General features: G+C 52.0%; 1 protein-coding gene across 2 annotated transcripts; it reads left to right on the top strand.

Moving 5' to 3' along the window:
- The first annotated feature begins 154 nt into the window (after positions 1-154).
- On the top strand, positions 155-16,967 carry GPR137C (G protein-coupled receptor 137C). 2 transcript variants are annotated; one of them, XM_037395552.1, is made up of 7 exons: positions 159-591; positions 8,233-8,276; positions 9,031-9,259; positions 12,360-12,509; positions 13,066-13,188; positions 13,303-13,418; positions 14,156-16,967. In XM_037395552.1, exons 1-7 carry the CDS (start codon positions 223-225, stop codon positions 14,325-14,327), a joined length of 1,203 nt encoding a protein of 400 aa, XP_037251449.1. In that variant the 5' UTR covers positions 159-222; the 3' UTR covers positions 14,328-16,967. The 2 variants fall into 2 exon arrangements, with proteins under 2 accessions (XP_037251450.1, XP_037251449.1); XM_037395553.1 differs by lacking the exon at positions 12,360-12,509 and having other exon boundaries at positions 155-591.
- The last annotated feature ends 1,882 nt before the right edge of the window (positions 16,968-18,849 follow it).

The raw sequence follows: 18,849 nt of genomic DNA, 5'->3' as shown, positions 1-18,849 counted from the left end.
AGCGAGCGCCTCAAATAATCGGGCTCAGCTGATTGTCCTCGGCAGAGAGTTGTTTGGCGGCGGGCGGGCGGGCGGCGCAGCCAGGAGGGCGGGCGCGCGCGAGGGAGCGCGAGAGGCGGGGGGCTCCCCTTTGTTGCATGGGGGTGTCCAGCCGGGGCTGAGGGGAGGGGCGGGGCGGGCGCGCGCGGCGACCGTTGGCGGGCCGTTGCCTCCCGCTGCCCCATGAGCGCTACGGCGGCGGCGGCCCTCGCTGAGGGGGCGGCCCTGGCGGAGGGGGCCGCCGTGCCCTACGCGGTGGAGCTGGGGCTGACCGTGCTCCACACGGCGCTTTACGCCGCCCTGTTCCTCTTCGCCTACCTGCAGCTCTGGCTGCTCCTCTACTACCGGGAGCGGCGGCTGAGCTACCACACGCTCTGCCTCTTCCTCTGCCTGCTCTGGGCAGCCCTCAGGACCACCCTCTTCTCCTTCTACCTGCAGAACTCCCTGCAGGCCCTTCGCCTCCAGCAGCCCTTCGCCCACTGGCTGCTCTACTGCCTGCCCGGCTGCCTGCTCTTCTCCAGCCTCTGCCTCCTCAACCTCTATTTCGCTGAGGTAAGTTTTTTCCTTTGGGGGGCAGGGACGCTCCAAGCCCTCACCCTGCAGGACGCCGGGGCTAAATCTTCCTTTTCAGCCGCCCTCCCCAAACTTGGAGGTGCACAGAGGTGTGCCCTGGAGCCAAGGCTTTGGGGTGGGATGGGGGGGGGTGTATGTGTGCCCTGACCAGGCTCGGTGGGAGAGGGTGCGAAGAGGGGTGCCCTCAGTGTAGGCTCTGGGGCAGGTTGGGGAGGTACAAGGTTGTGCCCTGAATCCAGGCTGGGGGGGTGGGGGGGCGAAGGCACGTAGATTAATGCCCTGAATCTAGGCTTGGGGGTGGGGTGGGATGGAGGGGGTTGTGTGAGCAAAAAGTGTGCCCTGGATCCTAGTGCCGGGCTGGCGGAGTGCAGGGGTGCGCCCGGAATGCAGACCCCGCGGGGTGGTACGGGGGTGCCGGGGGGGGGGGGAAGGGGGGCACATGCCCTGAATCTGGGGTTGGGGGGGGTGCAGAGATGTGCCCTGCTCCCGGGTGGGGCTTTCCTCTTTGCAAGAGGGGTTGCAGCGCCGTGGGGCTCTCCTGGGGGACTGTTTTGCATCTTTTTTAAATTGATTCCCCGTCTCTAAAGGGGACCAGAAAGTGGCAGCAGCAGGGGCTGCTCTGGCCTGGAGTGATGCCAACCATTACGTCACCAGCTAGAGCCTCTTCTGCTATTGTTGCTGCGCTCCCTCCTTCTCTCCATCTCTCTGCTCCGCTGTGAACTGGGCTTGTTGTTCTGCAGCTTGTTGTCAGACAAAAACCCTGAGATCCCTCTGCCTCCCCCAGACAACAGCCTGGGGCTGGAGAGGTGGGCCCCTTCCTAGCACAAAGATCGGGACTGGGACAGTGCAGGGCTGCTTGTTATTGTTGCTGAGCTGTATTCCTTCTTTTCTGGGCTTCCCATCACTTGTTTTGTGGTGTTTTTTTAATCCCCCTCTCTCTAGTCCTTTCACTTGTCTTTATCTTTTAAAGCCTTGTCTCTCCCCTCCCCTTCTTCCTCTGAATATTTTGTTTCTGCTCCAGTTTCTCGTGAGCAGCCCTTTGCTTGCCTGCCTTCCAGTTTGGTGACTTGTTTCATAAATAGGCAGTACTTTCCTTCCAGCTTTGTTGTTGTTCAGATTCTTTGCAGCTCTCAGCTGTTCGCCAGCCTCACAAAGGAATCGCTAACACACAGCGAAATCGCTCCGATGTGTCACCGATGGGAGTTATGATTTCATTTTCCCGAGGACATCAACATTCACATGATAACGTGAGACTTGGAGCAATTAGGTTGTTCAGCTCTTTTGGTTCTTCCCCCCCCCCTACCTGTGTTCTGTTCCCCCCCCCAGCCCTGAAATAAACACCTGGAAGCTAAGGTAAACTGCCTGTTGCAAAAGCCATCAGTGTTAGATATGCTGCTGATCGAGTGGCAGCAAAATAACAAATGGTGCATAGTGTGCATAATCCATCTTGTCTGTTAAAGGGAGCCTGACCTACCAAATGCTCCAACCAATAGGTGTTTGTGTGTCCTGTGAAAGGCAAGCTGAGGAAGGGATCCTATGTTCTGGTACCACAAAGTGGCTGGATTTCTGCTTTCCTCTAAGTCACTGGACTTGAATGACAGCAGATTTGCCTCTGTGGGCTCGTTAAAAGGCATCTTTAAAGAAGGGCAAGATAAATTCAAATAGGTTCTCGGGCTTCCCTTCATCCCTAGTCATCTGTTTTTGAGTGGACTCTGGTGGAATATACCCTGTTTCTTTCTCCTTGAAGACCCAGAGGCAAGGGGAATCCTGTCTGAGGAAATAAGAGCTCAGAATCTAGAGTAGGGAAGGATAAAATGACTTAAGAAAATGGGTATGCATGCTTGCTACAAAGAGGGTCTGATGCTTGGCTGTCGCAAGCAGAATGGGTGTCCAGCGCTTCATGGTATTTGTGGGTGATCTCACAGTGGTGGTACGTAGTGAAGCTTGCAGCTCCAGAGGTTTGGAGAAAGAGTGCAGCTAGATGGACTGAAAGTCTTTGGTGCTTTTCTGGCTTCCATTTTAACAAAAGAAATGATGCTGAGCAGTGATACTTGGCTGTCTCTGCTTGGGCTACAGGCTGATAAAACTAGCCCATCCTTCTCTAGGTGGGAGGGTGCTGTGTACTGGTAGCTAACTTGAGATGTGCCTGGCTTGGTTGTGTTTGGTCCTTGCCTTAAGGCACAGGAGCAGTTGTGTTTAAGGGGGCTTAGGGAGTAATTAAACAAGAATTGTCCCTATCTGGAGGAAGGAGAGAAGCTGTGGTAGAACCACAGCAGTTTACCTGAAGTGGCTCAAGATCTGGAGATGACTGGTACATTTACTAGTGTGACTTCAAGCAGAACCTGCTGTGGAGGGCCCATCCCTTCCTAGTTCTTAAAGGACAGCTGGTAGCAACCTGTAGAAGGGCATTGGGCTTCTGCTATGCTGGGGGTGGTGTCCTGGTCTTAGATGTCCTCAGATAAAAGCATAGGCTGTTTCTGTGCTGAAGGCCTGGGTAATTGTTTTTGTATACAGTGCCTCCTTTGTGGAGATACTGGAGAAATGGCATCTGTCTAAGCAGAGAAAGAAAGTGTGGCCTGTGCTATGTTATTTGAGCTAATCTTGCTTGATTTACAGAGCTCCTCAGGCTATGTACAAGCTGAGGGTGAAATGGTGCTGGGTGGGGGAAAAGCTCCAGGGAACAATAAATACCCATGAAGAGCTAGCATTATTTTGCACTCCAGGCTGGGAAATTCAAACTTGTGAAACTACCTGGTGTTTCCACCTTTCTGTGGGGAGAGGCTATCTTCTTCCTGTCCCCTCGTAGCTCCTGAGAGGATGTGGAGACCTGACAAAAAACTTATTTCATAGATTCACTGAATGGTTTGGGTCAAAAGGGACCTTAAAGATCATCTAGTTCCAACCCCCTGCTACGGGAGGGACACTTTCCACTAGACCAGATTGCTCAAGGCCAGCAATTGGATGCAGCTTTGAACACTTCCAGAACACTTACTTGGTGGAAACAGTTTCTTTTTGTCACTGCCTTATTTCCACCTGGAACATCAAAAAGTGTAATGGGTTCTGCTTGGGAAGATCTCTTCCTTTCTGCTTCAGCTTGTAACAGAATTAGTTCCTTTCCAGGAAATCCAGAGTTTGCAGTATATCAGGTCTGGATTCCTCGGATTCGTTCCCAGTCTTGCCTCAAACTGGCAGAACAGTGGCTCTGATAACCAACCCAGGGTCCTTCTCTGCCTTGCTTTTGGAATAGCTCCTCTGCTGCCAGCTAGACATCTGCTTGAGTAATTCTACCTTTCCCAAGAGTCTGTGCTAATTCCTGCTTTCCCCCAGGTCATTGTCAGGAGCCCAGTACATAGAAATGTAGCCACAACAACCCAACCTCCATCTTGACCCTTTCAAAGACCTTCTTGAGCACTTGGCATCGTTGTCTCACTTGGGAGTCAGCAGCAATGTGCAACAATGAGTAAGGTCTTCTGCTAGAGTGATCAGGCTCTGCCAGACTGGTGTGGCCATAACCCTTAACCTGTCTGGGTTTCTTTAAGTGCTCCATCTGTGATGACATCAACCTCTTTCATCCCTTGCTGCTCTAATTGCACTGAAGCAGACATGCATGGGAAGAGCATCCAGCCTGGGAGCCATTTGTCCTTGTTGTCCTGTATCTTCCTGCCTTTTCAGATGGAAAACTGGAAAAGCCTCAATCATTCTTGCACCCTTCCATTCTCGTTGTCTGGCAGACACCTAGCATGTGCCCTCTGCCTCAGGGACTGGTAAGGGGTCACTTAAGCTCAAAACTGCTCCATCCCATAGCTGATGATTCCCATGGGCTCCACTGTTCCTGAATGAACAGGTGGCTATGCCAGCAACCAGTTATTCTAGGAAATCAGGGTCCAAGCAAGTTGTACCCTGTGTTCTTGATGGCATAGGATGATCCCAGTATTAGTAGGAATGGTGAGAGATCCTCACGGATAGTCCCAACTGTTTGAGGGACAAGTGGGGGCTTGAACACTTGTTATGGGGCATAGTCCCAAAATAGTCTGTGCTGTGCTCTAGTGCTTGCTGCTGAATCTCTGTGGTGAGAGAAGGAATCTGTTGGTGGATGCAACTCTTGCAACTGAGGTCTGTGTTCATGTCAAGGCAGGACATGGTTATATCTTGTATCTGGAGAGCCCAATCACATGATTTCTTTAGGAGCAAAAGAGACTTTGACTCCATCAAACAATGACAAGCTTCTGGCTCTCCTGGATCTTTCAGATCAATTATGAATGGTTGTAACAAAACCAAGCTGAAATGCTATCTGAGGCTCAGTGTTGGGGTTGAGATCTTGGTTTGTACAGGTACCGAAAGTGGTCCTTAGAGCTATCTGTGGGATATGGTGTCTGTCACTTCTCTTAGGAGCTGTGACATCTCCAATACACCTTCTAAGGATGACTGTGTTCCCTAAACAATGCTCTGAGAACATACTCTTAGCAAGTTCACTTTCTGGGTTCAGTGATGTGAGCAAGGTATGCACTTCTGTGAAATACAGCAACTCTTCATAAAAAAACCGAAAGCCTCCAGCATCACAAGGGACTTTGAGGTCTGTAGCTCTTCTCACTTGCCTTCTTTCCATGTCTCTGGCTGATGTAAAATGCTCAAAGGATTTGTGGCTCCATAAAGACAACAGAGTATTGCCTAACTTAAAAAGGCTTGCTTAAGAGTAAGTTTCTCAGCCCTGCTGAGGCTGGGCTAGCAGGGACCTCTGTTCCCTATTTTCAGCAGGCAACTGCGTGGCTTCTGGGGCTGATCTCAGCTAGGAACTGAAGGAACTGTTCATCTTGCAAGGGTTGCCACTAGCAACTTGGCATAACGCACTTGTCTGAGGGCATGGGTCGGTGTTGCCTGTTTTTATGAAGAATAGGGTTACTCCGGAGCGCTCTGCACTGATTTCTTCACAGCAGAACCCTCTACATAAGCTGTCCTTGGGCTTGGAAAGCAGCAGAGCTAGTCCAGTGCTGAAAGGCTAGCAAGATTATCTTGAGGGCAAGAACCCAAAGATGCAGTGTGAACACTGCTGATGTCACCTACTGACCCAGCACTATGAATTAAAAACAAGCTTCAGATGAGTTGTCATGTCTTAATAATGAAACCCACTGTAAAGAGTGGTGCCTGCTCCCTTCCTGAAGTTATAGGACTAAGTATCTGGGGGCTAATAGGAGTATAAGGCTGGGACCTGGTCCCCTTCTGCTTTTCATGGCAGCAGTCCAAGTGCAAGTCTCAGGTTGCTATTGTGCTCTTAACCCTGAGACAGCTTTGTGTGCCTTAATCCTCAGGTTTGTAGAGGAGGGTCTTGGTGGACTATCTTGCACGGGGCTACTGCAGAAGCCAGCATCTTTCTGTTGGCCAGTGGCGTTCCCCTGCTTAGCCAAAGGGCTGTTCTCAGCCAGGGTGAGCAGCTGAGATACAAGCCAGGGACTCTGTCTGCACCACTACTCAGAGGCTGTGGTTACAAATGACTCTTCTGGGAGACAGAGCAGATGTACAAATACCTTAAATGAATTTCCATGCTGTGCAAATGGGTGCTGAACAAAGAGGTTTCCCAGCCTGACATCCTTGATGTCTGTTTTGACACTGCCAAAGGGCTTGAATGTAACCTACAGGCAAGCGAAGGACAGAGGAGGATTTGGGGATTTTTCTGTTTTGAAGCCACCACGTGGTCCTTCTGAGGCCCAGGTTTCCTGTAACTCAGATGAGCTTTGGGGCTCAGTGTGTTATGCCACACTTCTGTACTTCCCTGGGCTGGTGTAGGCCAAGACAACAGGGTAGAGGGTTTCAGAGACTGCATGTACTACTGTGCCCCTCAGCCATGGGGGCTGGATACCTCCCTCTGCTGAAGTACTGTGTCTTGTTCCCCATTAAGTGCTTCTCAAGTGAACTCAAGTTCATCCTCCCTCAGACTGGGGAAGAGGAGCCAGACAGTGAATCTGGCTCTCGTATCAGGGTTGCTGAAGCTGTCCCATGCCCTGTAGGGGGGGTTTCAAATGCTTGACATTACTACAATGGATCAGACAACCCTCAAATCCTGAAATGTCCCTGGAAATCCTGTTGGCAGGAGCCTTATTTTTGAAGCTTCAGAGTGCCATTTCTGCCTCGGTGCTGACTGGAAGGCAGGAGCCAAGAAATCCCATCGGGGGGGAAAAAAAAAAGCTGACTAAGAGTGCCTTGTAAGAGATGACTGATCCTTCACTGCAGCCAGAGTCTGGATGCTGACAGGAAGGACTCCCTGCAGAAGCAGTGAAACTAAACCTCTGCACCTGTGCAGTGATCCCATAGTGGTCTTGTGCTGACCACAAGTACATGGTTGCTGGATCTGGCTAGATGGCTCTCTGCTTCTTCCAAGTTTCTTCAGAGTCTCTAATGAGCTTTGGCTGAGACTGAATGTGACCTCAGCTCTGGGACTCTTCCTGGTGGAGTCTGTACCAGGATCTGCATTTTTCACAGGACAAAAACCAGTTCCTGCCATAGCTGTGCTAAATCAGTATGTGACAAACAAGCTCCATGTAGCTCTGTCAGCATGCTGCTTGTCCTGACAATATGTGAGCACTGGTTACCTATCCCTTTGCAGTGGGACTGCTGTGGTCACATCTGTGACTTGGGAGTGTCTCTGCACCTCTCTAAACTGTCCGTACTTCCTTAGGCAAGAAGTCCTGCCCCTGCATGCTTCAGCAGGAGCCAGTCTGCAGCCCAAAGGGGTATAGAAGGGTGTCTGGCGCTTGGGAAGAGTGCTGTAGGGCTGCAGGGCTGCCTGAGTATGAGCTGATGGTTCTCCTCCAGCCTTCCCAACCCAAATGGGTTCAGTCCCCTGCAGTCTGAGGAATGGCTTGTAAGCCTTTGCTTTGAAGCACTGGTCTCTCCTGTGCAGCTTTCATCTTGAGTCTCCTAACTCCTTGTGTAGTGAGGAGATTTGCAGAACCCAGATCCACTCCTGGACACAGCATGTGTCGCTTTGAAGAGTGAAACAGTCTGCAAATAACTGTTATTTAATACACGTGTCTGACAAGTGTGCCATGCAACTTGGTAGGCTGGGCCTTCCACCTCTGGAGGACTTCCTACCATCTCAGGGTTACATTTCAGGTGTATTTGGCCTACAAACATCTCAAAGGTGGAGGAGCTGTGAGCTCCAAATGCTTGTTATAGCCTGCAGGTCCATCATCCAATACCAGAAGGCTATTTTAGATCAGCTATTTGTCTTGCTGAGGCAGCCTTCTCTAACGTGGGAATCAAGGATGATTGAGGTCCTAAAATATGCAGCAGAGAACACTGGGGAAAGTAGATGTATTTTTGAATGACCTTAGCAACTGAGTGCTAAACTTCCTGATCTTCTCAGAGTCCTTAGGTGTGGTGTTAAAGCCCTTGCCACATATGGGGTGTTAAACACATTTATGCCTGTTGGACACCTACATTTGCTTTTGGCTTTTGCAAGAAAGACTGGTACTCTTTCTTGCAAGTGGGTCCAGTGCAAGGCTTGGTGTTGATAGGTAATTTGGAGTCCTTCAAGATGTCCAGCTGGATGATGGCTCCAGTGTTGTTAAGTTTAAAGGAGAGCTATAGGTCATGTTAAGTAATGCTGTGCAAATCTTTCCCCAGGTCATATTCAAAGTGAAATGTGCAGCTGAATTCAACAAGTACAAGTAAGTGGTACTTTTCTAACATTACCTTCAAAGCTGGCTTAAGGTAAACTCATGCTCCAGTGCTAGGAACGGGAGCTTCAGACCCCAAAGGCTCAACAGGGCTAATTTTATACTCTGACAAGAATCAGTGTTGTGCCTTGGAGCAGGACTGGGAGCTTCAAGGGTACCAAGGAAGCTAAAAGCATATACTGCATGCTTCCATCCATGTTGTTAGCATCCCAATACCAGTGCTGCTAGCAAACTAGATGAGTTCTCAAGGTCATTCTGAGCTAAAAAAGATCTGCAGGATAAGGCTTGAGCGATAGGCGAGACCACTGTTAGTGCAGCCCAGGCACTTCTTGGCCATTTCTAGGGAAACCCACAATGGAAAATGTGAGCTCCAGTGGCTTTCAATAAAGAAGTTGCAGTGGCTGTGATGACTCATAGCTTATTGACTGAAGTTAATGCAGAGCTAGAGCAACACTTAAAATCTGCAAGATAAGAACCTGACTGTCAGAAGATGAGTCTTGTAACTCATGACTACTTACACTGCTTATGCATTATGAGAGCAGCTCAGACGAATACTCTGTGGATTTGGGCTGTCAATACAACTGCTGAAACTTGCTGGAATGTCTGATCTTCATAGCAAGCAGAGCACTGGGCATGTTAGGAGGCTCTCTTGTCTGATGAGGCAAGAGGGTGGTGCAGAATGAGCCCAGAACTGTCTAATTTTTAACTCCACTTGTATTTTTTTTTTCCCTCACTATTTCTTCAGGGTCCTGTTGTATCTGGGCTCCATCTTTACCAGCCTTCTCTTCTTAGTTGTGAACTTAACTTGTGCAATGTTAATCCACGGTGAGGTCCCAGAGAACCAGCTGAGGTGGACAGTCCTTGCCCGTGCCCTAGTCAATGACAGCCTCTTCATCCTCTGTGCCATCTCGCTGGCTTGCTGCATGTGCAAACTAGGAAAGATGTCTTCAGCAAATGTCTACCTCGAGTCCAAGGTAGGTAAATACCTCAAACTACACTGGAACTGCAGTAGTCGGCTGGATTCTCAACTGGATTTATGCGTGCTTAGTCAGAGCAATGCTGGCCTGGTGGCACCTGAGCTACTCTTGCTCCAACACTACTTCCAGCATGGAGGTGGCAGCTCTTGGACTCTTCCCTCCAGAAAGTGAATGTTTTTGCTGTAGGAATGAAGTGCCCTGGATGTTTTAGGGGAATATGTTGTCTGCAGCTTTGCTGGCACGATAGGAGACTCATGACCTGCTTACGCTTTTCAGGTTTAGAAGTATAATTTAGGGTTTGACTGGAAGAGAGGGCTTTCTAAGAATAGCAGATGCAGTTTCTGCAGTATATTGTCACTAAGGACAGTTAAGTCTCTGTCATATCTCTGGCAGATGCAGAACAGCTCTCTGCAAAGGGCATCCCTCCCAGCAGTCCAGCTTTAGTTGCCTGCCTCCTTGAGCCAGAGGCAGTGCTTGCCTGTCCTGGATGAGGTGAGCATCTTAAAAGGGGAGGAGAAATTGCTGTAGGTCCTGCCCCAAGGCAGAAGGAAAGGGGAGGGTCTGAACATACTCTTCTTAAGCAGGTAGGAAACTAGACAAGATACCACCAGTCTCATCTTGGTGTGGCAGTAGGCTGGCATTAAGAGTGCCCCTGAGCTGCCACCCCTTCCTCTGGAAAGCCATATCACTCCTGTCAAGGGTAGTGATTCCAGGGGGACCTGGCCTCTTGAGAAGGGCAGGCAGTAGTCTTTTGATGAGCCTGGAAATGTCCGTAGGAAAAACTTGCACACCTGAGCATAGTCAGGCTCAGGGAAGCCAGCTGCCTGGCTCTAGTACTTTGCAGTACAGCCCCTCACCCTGTATGCTGTGACTCTCCAGTGTCAGAAGGTGGGGCTCTGGCCTCCTGCAGAGACCCTGTTTCCAATGTGCCCTCAGGTGAATCTACATAAGCTCGAAGCACTACTGTATGTGGCTCAGCTGGGAGGCTGCCCACAGCATAGAGCTTCTGGAGGTGGTTAGATGGCTCCATCCCCCCTCAGGATGAGGATGAAGAGGGTAACAAGCTGCCTTGCAGCAGACACTGCTACAGAGATACTCTGGATCCAGGCAGCTGCCTTGCATTGGCTGGAGGCATCTCCTTGCTGCTTAGCAGGCCATCTGCATGACCACTCAAAGTGGCTGCAGTCCATTGCCCCTTCTCCTAGGGAAGCAAGATGTGAGGGTGGCCTCTGCTGTCAAGTTCAAGCTGAGGCTGTCTGTAGAAGTCTGGGCTTCTTAAGCAGCAGAGAGTGGTGGTGGTTGCCCAGAATCCAGGATGTGTGGGCCTTGGGTGGCTAGGACTGACATCCAGCTGGCTCTGGTGACTGCTCTCCACAGAGGCTGCTGATTGCAGCCAGGTGATCTGAAATGATACAGAGGAGCCATGACTAAGCTGAGAACCTGCTCGCATCCCTCTTGCATGGGCCAGGTATCCAGCTCTGACTGGCTCTGGACACTAATTAACTTACCAAGTTCACCCAGCAGTAGTTTATGAATGCAGTAACTTCCTCTACTTACATGCCTGAGGCTGCCTGTGGGGCCCTGTTCTTGCAGAAATGCCATAGAGAAGTCCAATCTCAGGTTGAATACTCAGCCTGGCTGTCTGGTAAATGTCTCTTGCATTCAAATGCTGTCTCCCTTCCCTACCTTGGAGGCATTCCCTGACTTTGTTGTGGAGGAGCTGCAAGAATAGGATGGGGGATGAACAGAAGTGTTACACAAATACCTGAAAAGGTTGTCCTGCCTCCTGAGCTCCAGCTGTGAACCTGCTGACTCAAAGCAATACAGCAAGGCTGGAGGGGCCCAGTGAGGCAGCTGCCTCCACTCCTGAAGGTAGGAAGGCTTTGAGCCATCTGATACTTGAGGAGGCTGTGCTGTTGGACTGCAGCCAGATCCTGTACTGTGGTCCTTGTTAGCTGGAGGTTTGTTTCACTACCTCCTGCTCTGCTGGACTGGACACCAAGGGCTCAGCTAACTGTGCTAGAACAGGCTGTGTTCCTGTGCTCCAGTGGTGTCACGGGGACTTGTCTGTTAGCAGCACTTTCATGATTACTCTTCAAAGATACTCTCTTGAGCAAGTGCTCTAAAGCTAGGAAAGCAGAGCTAGCATGCCCCTAGCTTGGATGGGGAGCAGGCCAATGAGTGAGTAGACTATCTGCTTAAACACAAAGGCAAGTCAGCTGCTGAGATGTGTTTGTCTGCCTGCTCACTGACTTGGTGGCTCCCAGCAGCTATTAAAAGGCTTCACGGGTATATTTAGCAAAGAAGGGGAGATGCTTGCAGATCTTCAAGTGGCTTCCTCTCCCATGACTAGCTGTCCAGGAAAGGTAGGTACCATGACCTTCAGGTACCTCATGTACCTCTGACAGCACTGCATCTGAAACAATAGTGGAGGAAGCTCCTCACCAGCACAGGACAGCTAGCAGGAGTTGGAGATCCCGCAATATCTAGCCACCCTTCAGCACACTGCTCTGTAAGCAAAGCCTGGCTTGTCCCACAGCAGTGCTGGGGTTCAGGTCCTGGGTCTTTCTGCCTGTTCTCACAGTTCCCCACTCCAAATATTTGAGTTTATTGCCTAGACAAATGTGTTTGGTGTCAGGGGCACTGAACTGCTGCGGGGTGAGCAAGCTGGGTGGATGCTCCTGCTCTGGAGTCTGATCAGGGTGTAAAGCAGAAAGTTGATTCTCTTAATGGTTTTTGGCTGCTCTCCTGGAGAGTACCACGGTATGGCAGTGGGGGGGATGGCATCTCTCTGGACCATCATTTTGAAGCTGACTGATAAGATTCTGAGGATAATTTTCCTGTGCCTCAAGCTTTGCTTGCTCCCAGGTGACACTGGCTGTGTAGCTCTGCTACTGCAATGAACTCATCACACAAGAAAGCTCTTAACCAGCTCTGAATATTTTAGCAGCAACATACAAATGTTCTAGGTCATTCTTGCCTGCATAGCTTCTCATGTGTTTAAGGAGAGGGTGGTGTTGGTGGTGGTGTGTGTGGAATTGCAGCTCTGTTGGAAGGTCTGTATTAAAACTGGGTGGTTTTTTTCTTCCTTTTGTAGGGAACATCTGTCTGCCAGGCTATTCTTGTGGGATCTGTAGTTGCTCTTCTGTATTCCTCAAGGGCTTGCTATAACCTGGTAGCTGTGGCCATATCTCCAGACAATGTTCCTGGTCCTTTTAACTATGGCTGGGACAACCTTTCAGACAAGGTGAGTGTCTGGGACCCCCAATCCAGAGCTAGTGAAGTGAACGGCAGTTACTCTACCTTCCCGTGAGGGTGTGCGTAGGTGAAAAGGTTGCTACATGGGGGCGTCTCTTCAGCTGAATCCCCAGATGAGCTGGCTTTCTGCCTTCAGAAGCCCTGCTTGCACTCTCCACCACAGCAAACCTTGATCTTTTATCTGGCTGCTTCTCCAGGAGGGATTCCCTGTTGTGCTCTTCAGTTCTAGCCTGCCAACTCTTCTTTTGGGGAAGAGGAGGAACATGTCAACTAGAGCAGAAAAGCAATGCTTAATCAGGCGTGGCTGCATGCAAGGGAGTCATTGGTGTGGGGAGGGAGCTAAGAGTACCCTGGTAGCACACTGAGCTCACTAAAACCAGTAGCAGCAGTCAGGTGACGGTCACCATTCTGGTTTGGGGATTCCTGCAATTGTAAGGGTTTCTCTGCATTCCTGGTTCTAAGCTGTGTTGTGTGTCCAGCTTTGGGAGCTGTGTGGCTCTGCTGATGGCTAGGTTTATACAGAGACTTCTAACTTCTGTCCGCAGGTGCATGTGGAAGTGAGCAGTGAAGAGTATGTGGTGTTCGGAGTGGTCCTCTTCCTCTGGGAGCTGGTGCCGACAACTTTTGTGGTGCTGTTCTTCCGGGCTCAGAGACTGAGTCAGAACTTGGTAAGCCTGAGCAAGCTGCTGTAGCTCGAGGAGATGCCTGGGGTGTGGGGGCAGGCCTTCAGAAAGGTTGTCAGAAATATCCCACCTCTGGCCTAACTCCTTTCTCTTTAACAGACTCCAGCGGGGATGGTGAATAGTCACAGTTACAGCTCCAGAGCCTACTTCTTTGACAATCCGAGGCGCTATGACAGCGATGATGACTTGTCACGGCTTGGGGCCAGAGATGGAGGGTAAGTGTCCTGCGGGACAAGTAAAAGCACAGCTGCCATTCTGTTGCCCTGAGTAGAAGCAACAGAGCTGTTGGCTTCTGCTCCTAGGAGAAAAATTTAGTGTTAAGAGGCAGCTTGGGCAGGGTGGGTGGGGCAAGGAGCCTTCTGACTGAGCTTGCTTTGGTTCCCTCCTGCAGCTCACAAGGAGCTATTTTTATTAGACAGAAGTGACCAGCTCTGAGAGGTGGATATCGCACTGGGTGCTCGCAGGTAGAAAATACATGGTGGCTACAGATGGGAAGGCCTCATCCAGGGGGGCTGATCTTGCTGGGAACCCTCCTCAGCTGTGGGGGCAGAGGGCTCTGAAGTGGCCTCCAGAGGAGTTTCTCCACTGGGAAGGATGTGGTCTGCAGGAAGCTCCTGGTGTCCAGGAGAATGGTCCAATATCCCCAGCAAAACTGGGGGGAAGCCTGACAGCCCTGTCCTTTGCCCGCTGCTTGGGGGCGTAGTGAGGGATTCAGAGCTTCTGGCTCTTCTTGACCAGTGTGTTTAGGGCCTGGTGCTTTTCTCCTTGTACCTGTCTTGTTGAAGCCAAGTTCCTTGGAGGTACTGTGCCTGCATGTTATAGCCTGCTTCTGCAGGCTTGGATAACCCTGTCGGTGCTGCCAGCACAAGTCTTTACTAGCAGTGGAGACTAGCTGCAGCCAAATTATCCATCTCTAAGAGTCCACGTCTGGTTTTTCTGTCTCTTCTCCCAGCTTGGCTACCCCTCAGTGCTCTGGCTGCTATGGGTCCCTGGCTGGAAATGACAGCTACGTGGTGGGTCCCCACCTCAGCGGAACAGCTACAGACAGTGCCCCCTTGCTCTTTGCCGCAGGCGGCTCGGAGATGAATAATCACCATAGCTCATACCCTGCACCACAGAACTGAAGAGGCTGCGAGGTCCCTTTCTTCCCAGAAGTGGCATTCATGTATAGGATTGTAACCTGGTTTTCTTTCATTCTTCCCCAAAGCATCTAACTCATCGACACAAACATTCCACTACCTGCTGCAGCTGTAAGCGGGACTGAGCCTATGGCTGCAGGCAGTAAGCAAGAGAACTGTGACTTTAAGGTACCATGTAGCAAAGTGAAGCGGAACTCTCTGGAAGCTTTTTCTTGGTCTGGTCTTCAAGATGTTGGCAGCTAAATGCACCAGAGCTTCCTCACTAGAAAAGAAACATCAAATGCATATTTGCACTTTTATCTGCACACTTGGAAGGAACGAATCTTGCTCAGACTGTGCTTGGTCTGAGACTGTTCTAGTTACTCTTTTTAATTGCACATCCATAGCTGGGAGAGGCACTATCTTCCTGCAAAGACGTGTTCCGTGAAGTACTCTGCATCCTGACTCACTTGGGAGTGTGAAGCTCTTTTAACAGAGTGTTACGGGCAGGGCCTCCTGTGGTGAATGTTAAAGCATACTGTGCCATATTCACACCTGGCAGGGCTGATGCCTCTGGGCTGACTGTGGTCTTGCCCTGACTGCTGGCCCTCGTTTCACCTGGTTGCTGAACTGTCCTACCTAGGACTGTGGGTTCAAAGCTTGGCTCGAAGCATACCCTAGAGCAGAGGCCTATGAGGGTGAGACCCAGTGTTCCTACCGGCGTTGAGATAACTATGTTGTAACCAACCTGCTAGTTTCTGGCAAAGGAAGAGGGCTGGCTCGGATGGTAGCTGCTGTTGGGTGGTGGGCAAGGCTCCATGGGCTGCTGCCTTCAGGGAAAGCTTGGAGCTGGAGCTGGCCCAGGGAGAGTGTGTATGCAGGAATGTGTGTGGCCCAAAGCACATGTGGAACCAGGGCTGCTTTAACTGGGGGGTGGTAAGAGCAGTCTGGCTCCCCTTTCCCCCGCAGTATTAAATTGCATTTAGCAGATAACCAAGGGTTTTAACTTCAAGTGAATGTGAACCGGTGGGGTCACTGCTGAGGTGCAGGGGCTGTCTCTCTGCTTGGGGAGGCAAGGCCTGCTCTTGCAGAAGGAGGTGGCAGACACTGTGGAGACCTGGCCATGGAGCAGGACCATGGGCCTGGAGTCCTCCCACTGCCACAGAAGCTGCATCAGCAGGGCTTAGCAGTGTACACAGCATTTTGAGTGTGCTGGGTTGGTCTGGGAGGAGGTTTCTGTCTCTTTAACCAAAACAGCCATGTTTGACCTGGCTGGTAGCTCCACTGGGCTCCTGGAGGTGGAGGCTTGGTGTTATTCCTGGCTTGCCCTGAGCTTGATGTGGGGATGAGTGAAGCAGCTTTGGATGTGGCCTTGGATGGAGGCCCTGGCCCAGGGAGGGCAGCTGCTCTGCCCTATCATGACAGCCTGAACTGGAACTGCTTTTAGCCCACCCAGGGCTGCTCCTGCGGGTCAAAGCCAGGTCTGACACTGAAGGACCCGGTGGGCGTGAAGGACTTGCCTGTGCGTGGAGCGGTCTGGCACTGCCTGGCTCCAGCCATGTGACACTGGGCTGGCTCTGGTGCTGGAGCCCCCATAGCTCTGTGAGAGAACCCCCAAGCACTGGGGCAGCCCCGGCCTTTCCTCACTTGCCATGTGCTCACTAGTATGGCCTGCTCACCCTGTCACCCACCTCACTTTTACTGAGCTAGATGTCACTTGTCACACCGAGAATGCCCTGTCCCTCTGTGTGGTCTGTGCCAGCTTGTGGGCCTCCCTGCTAACCCGCTTCACTCTTGCTGGCCCCCAAAAAGGAGCAATCCCAGCTGCTTTTTGGAGAAGGCTTGGAGATGACAACTTTCAGCACATCCCTCTTGCTCTAGTACTTGAACCAGAGCCCTGCCCCCACTGCCGTGGCTCTCCTGGCTGCTCTGCCTGTCTCCTCGCCTCGGCCGGGGCACAGAAACAGGTTGCTCCATCTCAATCACTGCTTGACTTACGGCAAAGCTAAGGGAGGACCTGGACTCAGTGTGTTGCCCTTCTTTCTTCTGCTGTAAGTCACCAAAGATAGTAAGTGATGCTAGTGGCCCCTGTTCTTGCTTAAATTCCAAAGCACTAGGAGCACTTTAAGTTTTTCTTTGGAGGGGAAGGAGTGTAGTGCAAAAAAAATAATAATTTTAAAATAAAGAATTAAAGGGCTACAGGCTCATTGTTCATATTGCACTGAAGCACACAACAATAATACGATCTTCCTGGCATTAGGATGGCAGGTCGGGGGTCGGGGCAGTGAGTCTTGTTGCTAATGTACTTGTGAGTGACTGGCAAAGTGTTTTGGTTTTACTCATTTGTACGGATGGCCGTTAATTTCAAAACTCTGACTTGCTCCTGCTGGGGCTGGTCCCATGTTTTACTGAAGTAATTTATAGCTGAGAAATACAATGACTTTTTTAATGCATAGTTGCCTTTCATTAAACTTTTTTTGTTGGTATGGTTTAACAGTGTTTTGGCTTTGCAGTCAGGCAGCAGCTGGCTGTGACAGGAAGCTGTGGCCAATGAATGTACCTATTTGTTCTTCACTAAACTGTAACCAAGCACTACTATGTTGAAATAAATAAAAAAAGCCTACTTTCTGTGCTAGGCTGCCAGAGGCCTGGCTGTGTTTTGCTCTCGATGTGACCCAGCCCCACCAGCTCCAGATGTTGGTCCTGCAGCCCTGGCCCGTGCGGGGCCCTGGCCGGCTCTGCCAAGGTGTGGCTGGCAACATGGTAAAGCTGCTTCTTGGTGGGCTGGAGGGCTGAGCTGGCACAGCTGGCACAGCTCGGGGCTGGCCAGCCAGCTCTGCTCCGGCGTGACTGCAGCGGCCTGTGTGTCCCGCTGGCCTTAAAGGTGGCTGGGTGCAGTGCACGGGGAGGGTTTCTTTGCACGGGGTCCTGCAGCTCCCCGTTGCAGCAGTGGTTTTCTGGGGTGGGCAGAGCAGCTTTTCTTCCCCCTGCCCTCGTGGTGCGCTTTGTTCTTTGATGTTTCTCAGGGCTGGAGGGACATGATATTCCCTGTGTCTCCAGCTCATGAGGTACAGCGTGCTGGAGCCATGGCCTCTGCTTCAGGGCCTCTGCCCCCTCCAGCCGCCTCTGTGGCGCAGAGCAGCAGAGGAGCTGAACCCCCAGCTCAGTAACTCTGTGCTTCCCGTATCTCCTTGCGCAGGTTTATCTCTGTGGCCTTGAGCTCACCACGAATTGCAGCGGCTTAGCTGGAGCACACTGCACCTTCCTGCACAGCTGCTACCTGCCCCCACAGCACATTTTTGAGGGCTCGGGGTGAAGAGCAGCGTGGCTGCTGGGGGTGCCTGTCCTCCAGCGGCACTGACTGTGCCTGAGCCGGCCCTCTGCCCCTCTTGCAAAGGTGGATGGTGTAATCGGGGCTGGTGGGACCAGCTGGCAGCAGGGCTGGGGGCTCCGGCCCCTTGGCTGTGCAGGATGGGCAGCTGGCGGGGGGGGCCTTGGCTCGGCCACAGCAGCTCTCTGCCCTACTTCCCCAGCTGCTTGTCCTTGGAGTGGCAAAATTCAACTTCCCTTCAGCCACCGAGCAGCTCCGCGCCGCCTCTGAGGAGCAGCAGCCCCACAGCGGCTACGTCCTTTCCCTTTTTTAGCCCTGCCGTCTAGCAGCAGCAGGCAGCCGGGTCCCAAAAGAGGGCAAACATGCTGTCCCAGGCTGGGGGGGACAGGCAGGATGACGGCTCCCGGCGCTTGCTGCAGGAGAGGCTGTGAGCAATGCGGATGCTGCCCCACAGGCAGGTGTGGGGTGCGGAGGCACGGCCAGCCGCTGGCTCTTCTCACCCTCTGAGGAGAGCAGGTGCCTTTGGGTGCCGGCTGGAAGCTGAGCAGCTTTGTGGGGCTCATAACTCAGCCCTGTTTGGTGCCACACGGGACCCCAGCCTGGTGGGGCTGGAAGAGACCTCTGGAGCTCACCCAGCCCAACCCCCTGCTCAAGCAGGGTCTCCTAGAGCGGGCTGCACAGCCCAGGCGGGTTTGGATGTCTCCAGAGAAGGAGACCCCACCGCCTCTCTGGGTGGCCCAGCCCAGCGCTCCGGCACCCTCACGGTAAAGACGTTTTTCCTCACATTCAGGTGGAACTCCCCATGTTGCAGCGTGTGCCCGTTGCCCCTTGTCCTGGCGCTGGGCAGGGCTGGCTCTCTGTGGCAGAGCCGGCAGAAGATGGCTGCATTCCCCCTGTGTCCACCTTCCCCTCATCGCACACCCCCCCTCTCCTTCCAACAAGGGACCAAAGCCCGGCACCACCTTTCAGCAGCCTCACCGCGTGCAGGATGCCAGCCCCATTGCTTCGCCAAGGTTCTAGCCCAGGCAGAGGCACAAGGCTGGCCAAATGGCAACCAGCAGGGCTCCTCTCATGGCCTGCTGCAGGGGGCATCTCCCCCTGCCTTCAACTGGGAAGCAACGACTGAAGCCTACAAACCGCAGGCAGCACAGTGCTGCGGGGCTGCGGCCGCAGAGACCATCAGGAGCAGCCAGGTGC

This window comes from Falco rusticolus, chromosome 7 (genome assembly GCF_015220075.1).
Source record: "Falco rusticolus isolate bFalRus1 chromosome 7, bFalRus1.pri, whole genome shotgun sequence".
In the NCBI taxonomy this organism is placed as follows: Eukaryota; Metazoa; Chordata; class Aves; order Falconiformes; family Falconidae; genus Falco; species Falco rusticolus.
The sequence above is the reverse complement of the archived record's forward strand: the minus strand, read 5'-3'. Positions and strand labels throughout refer to the sequence as shown.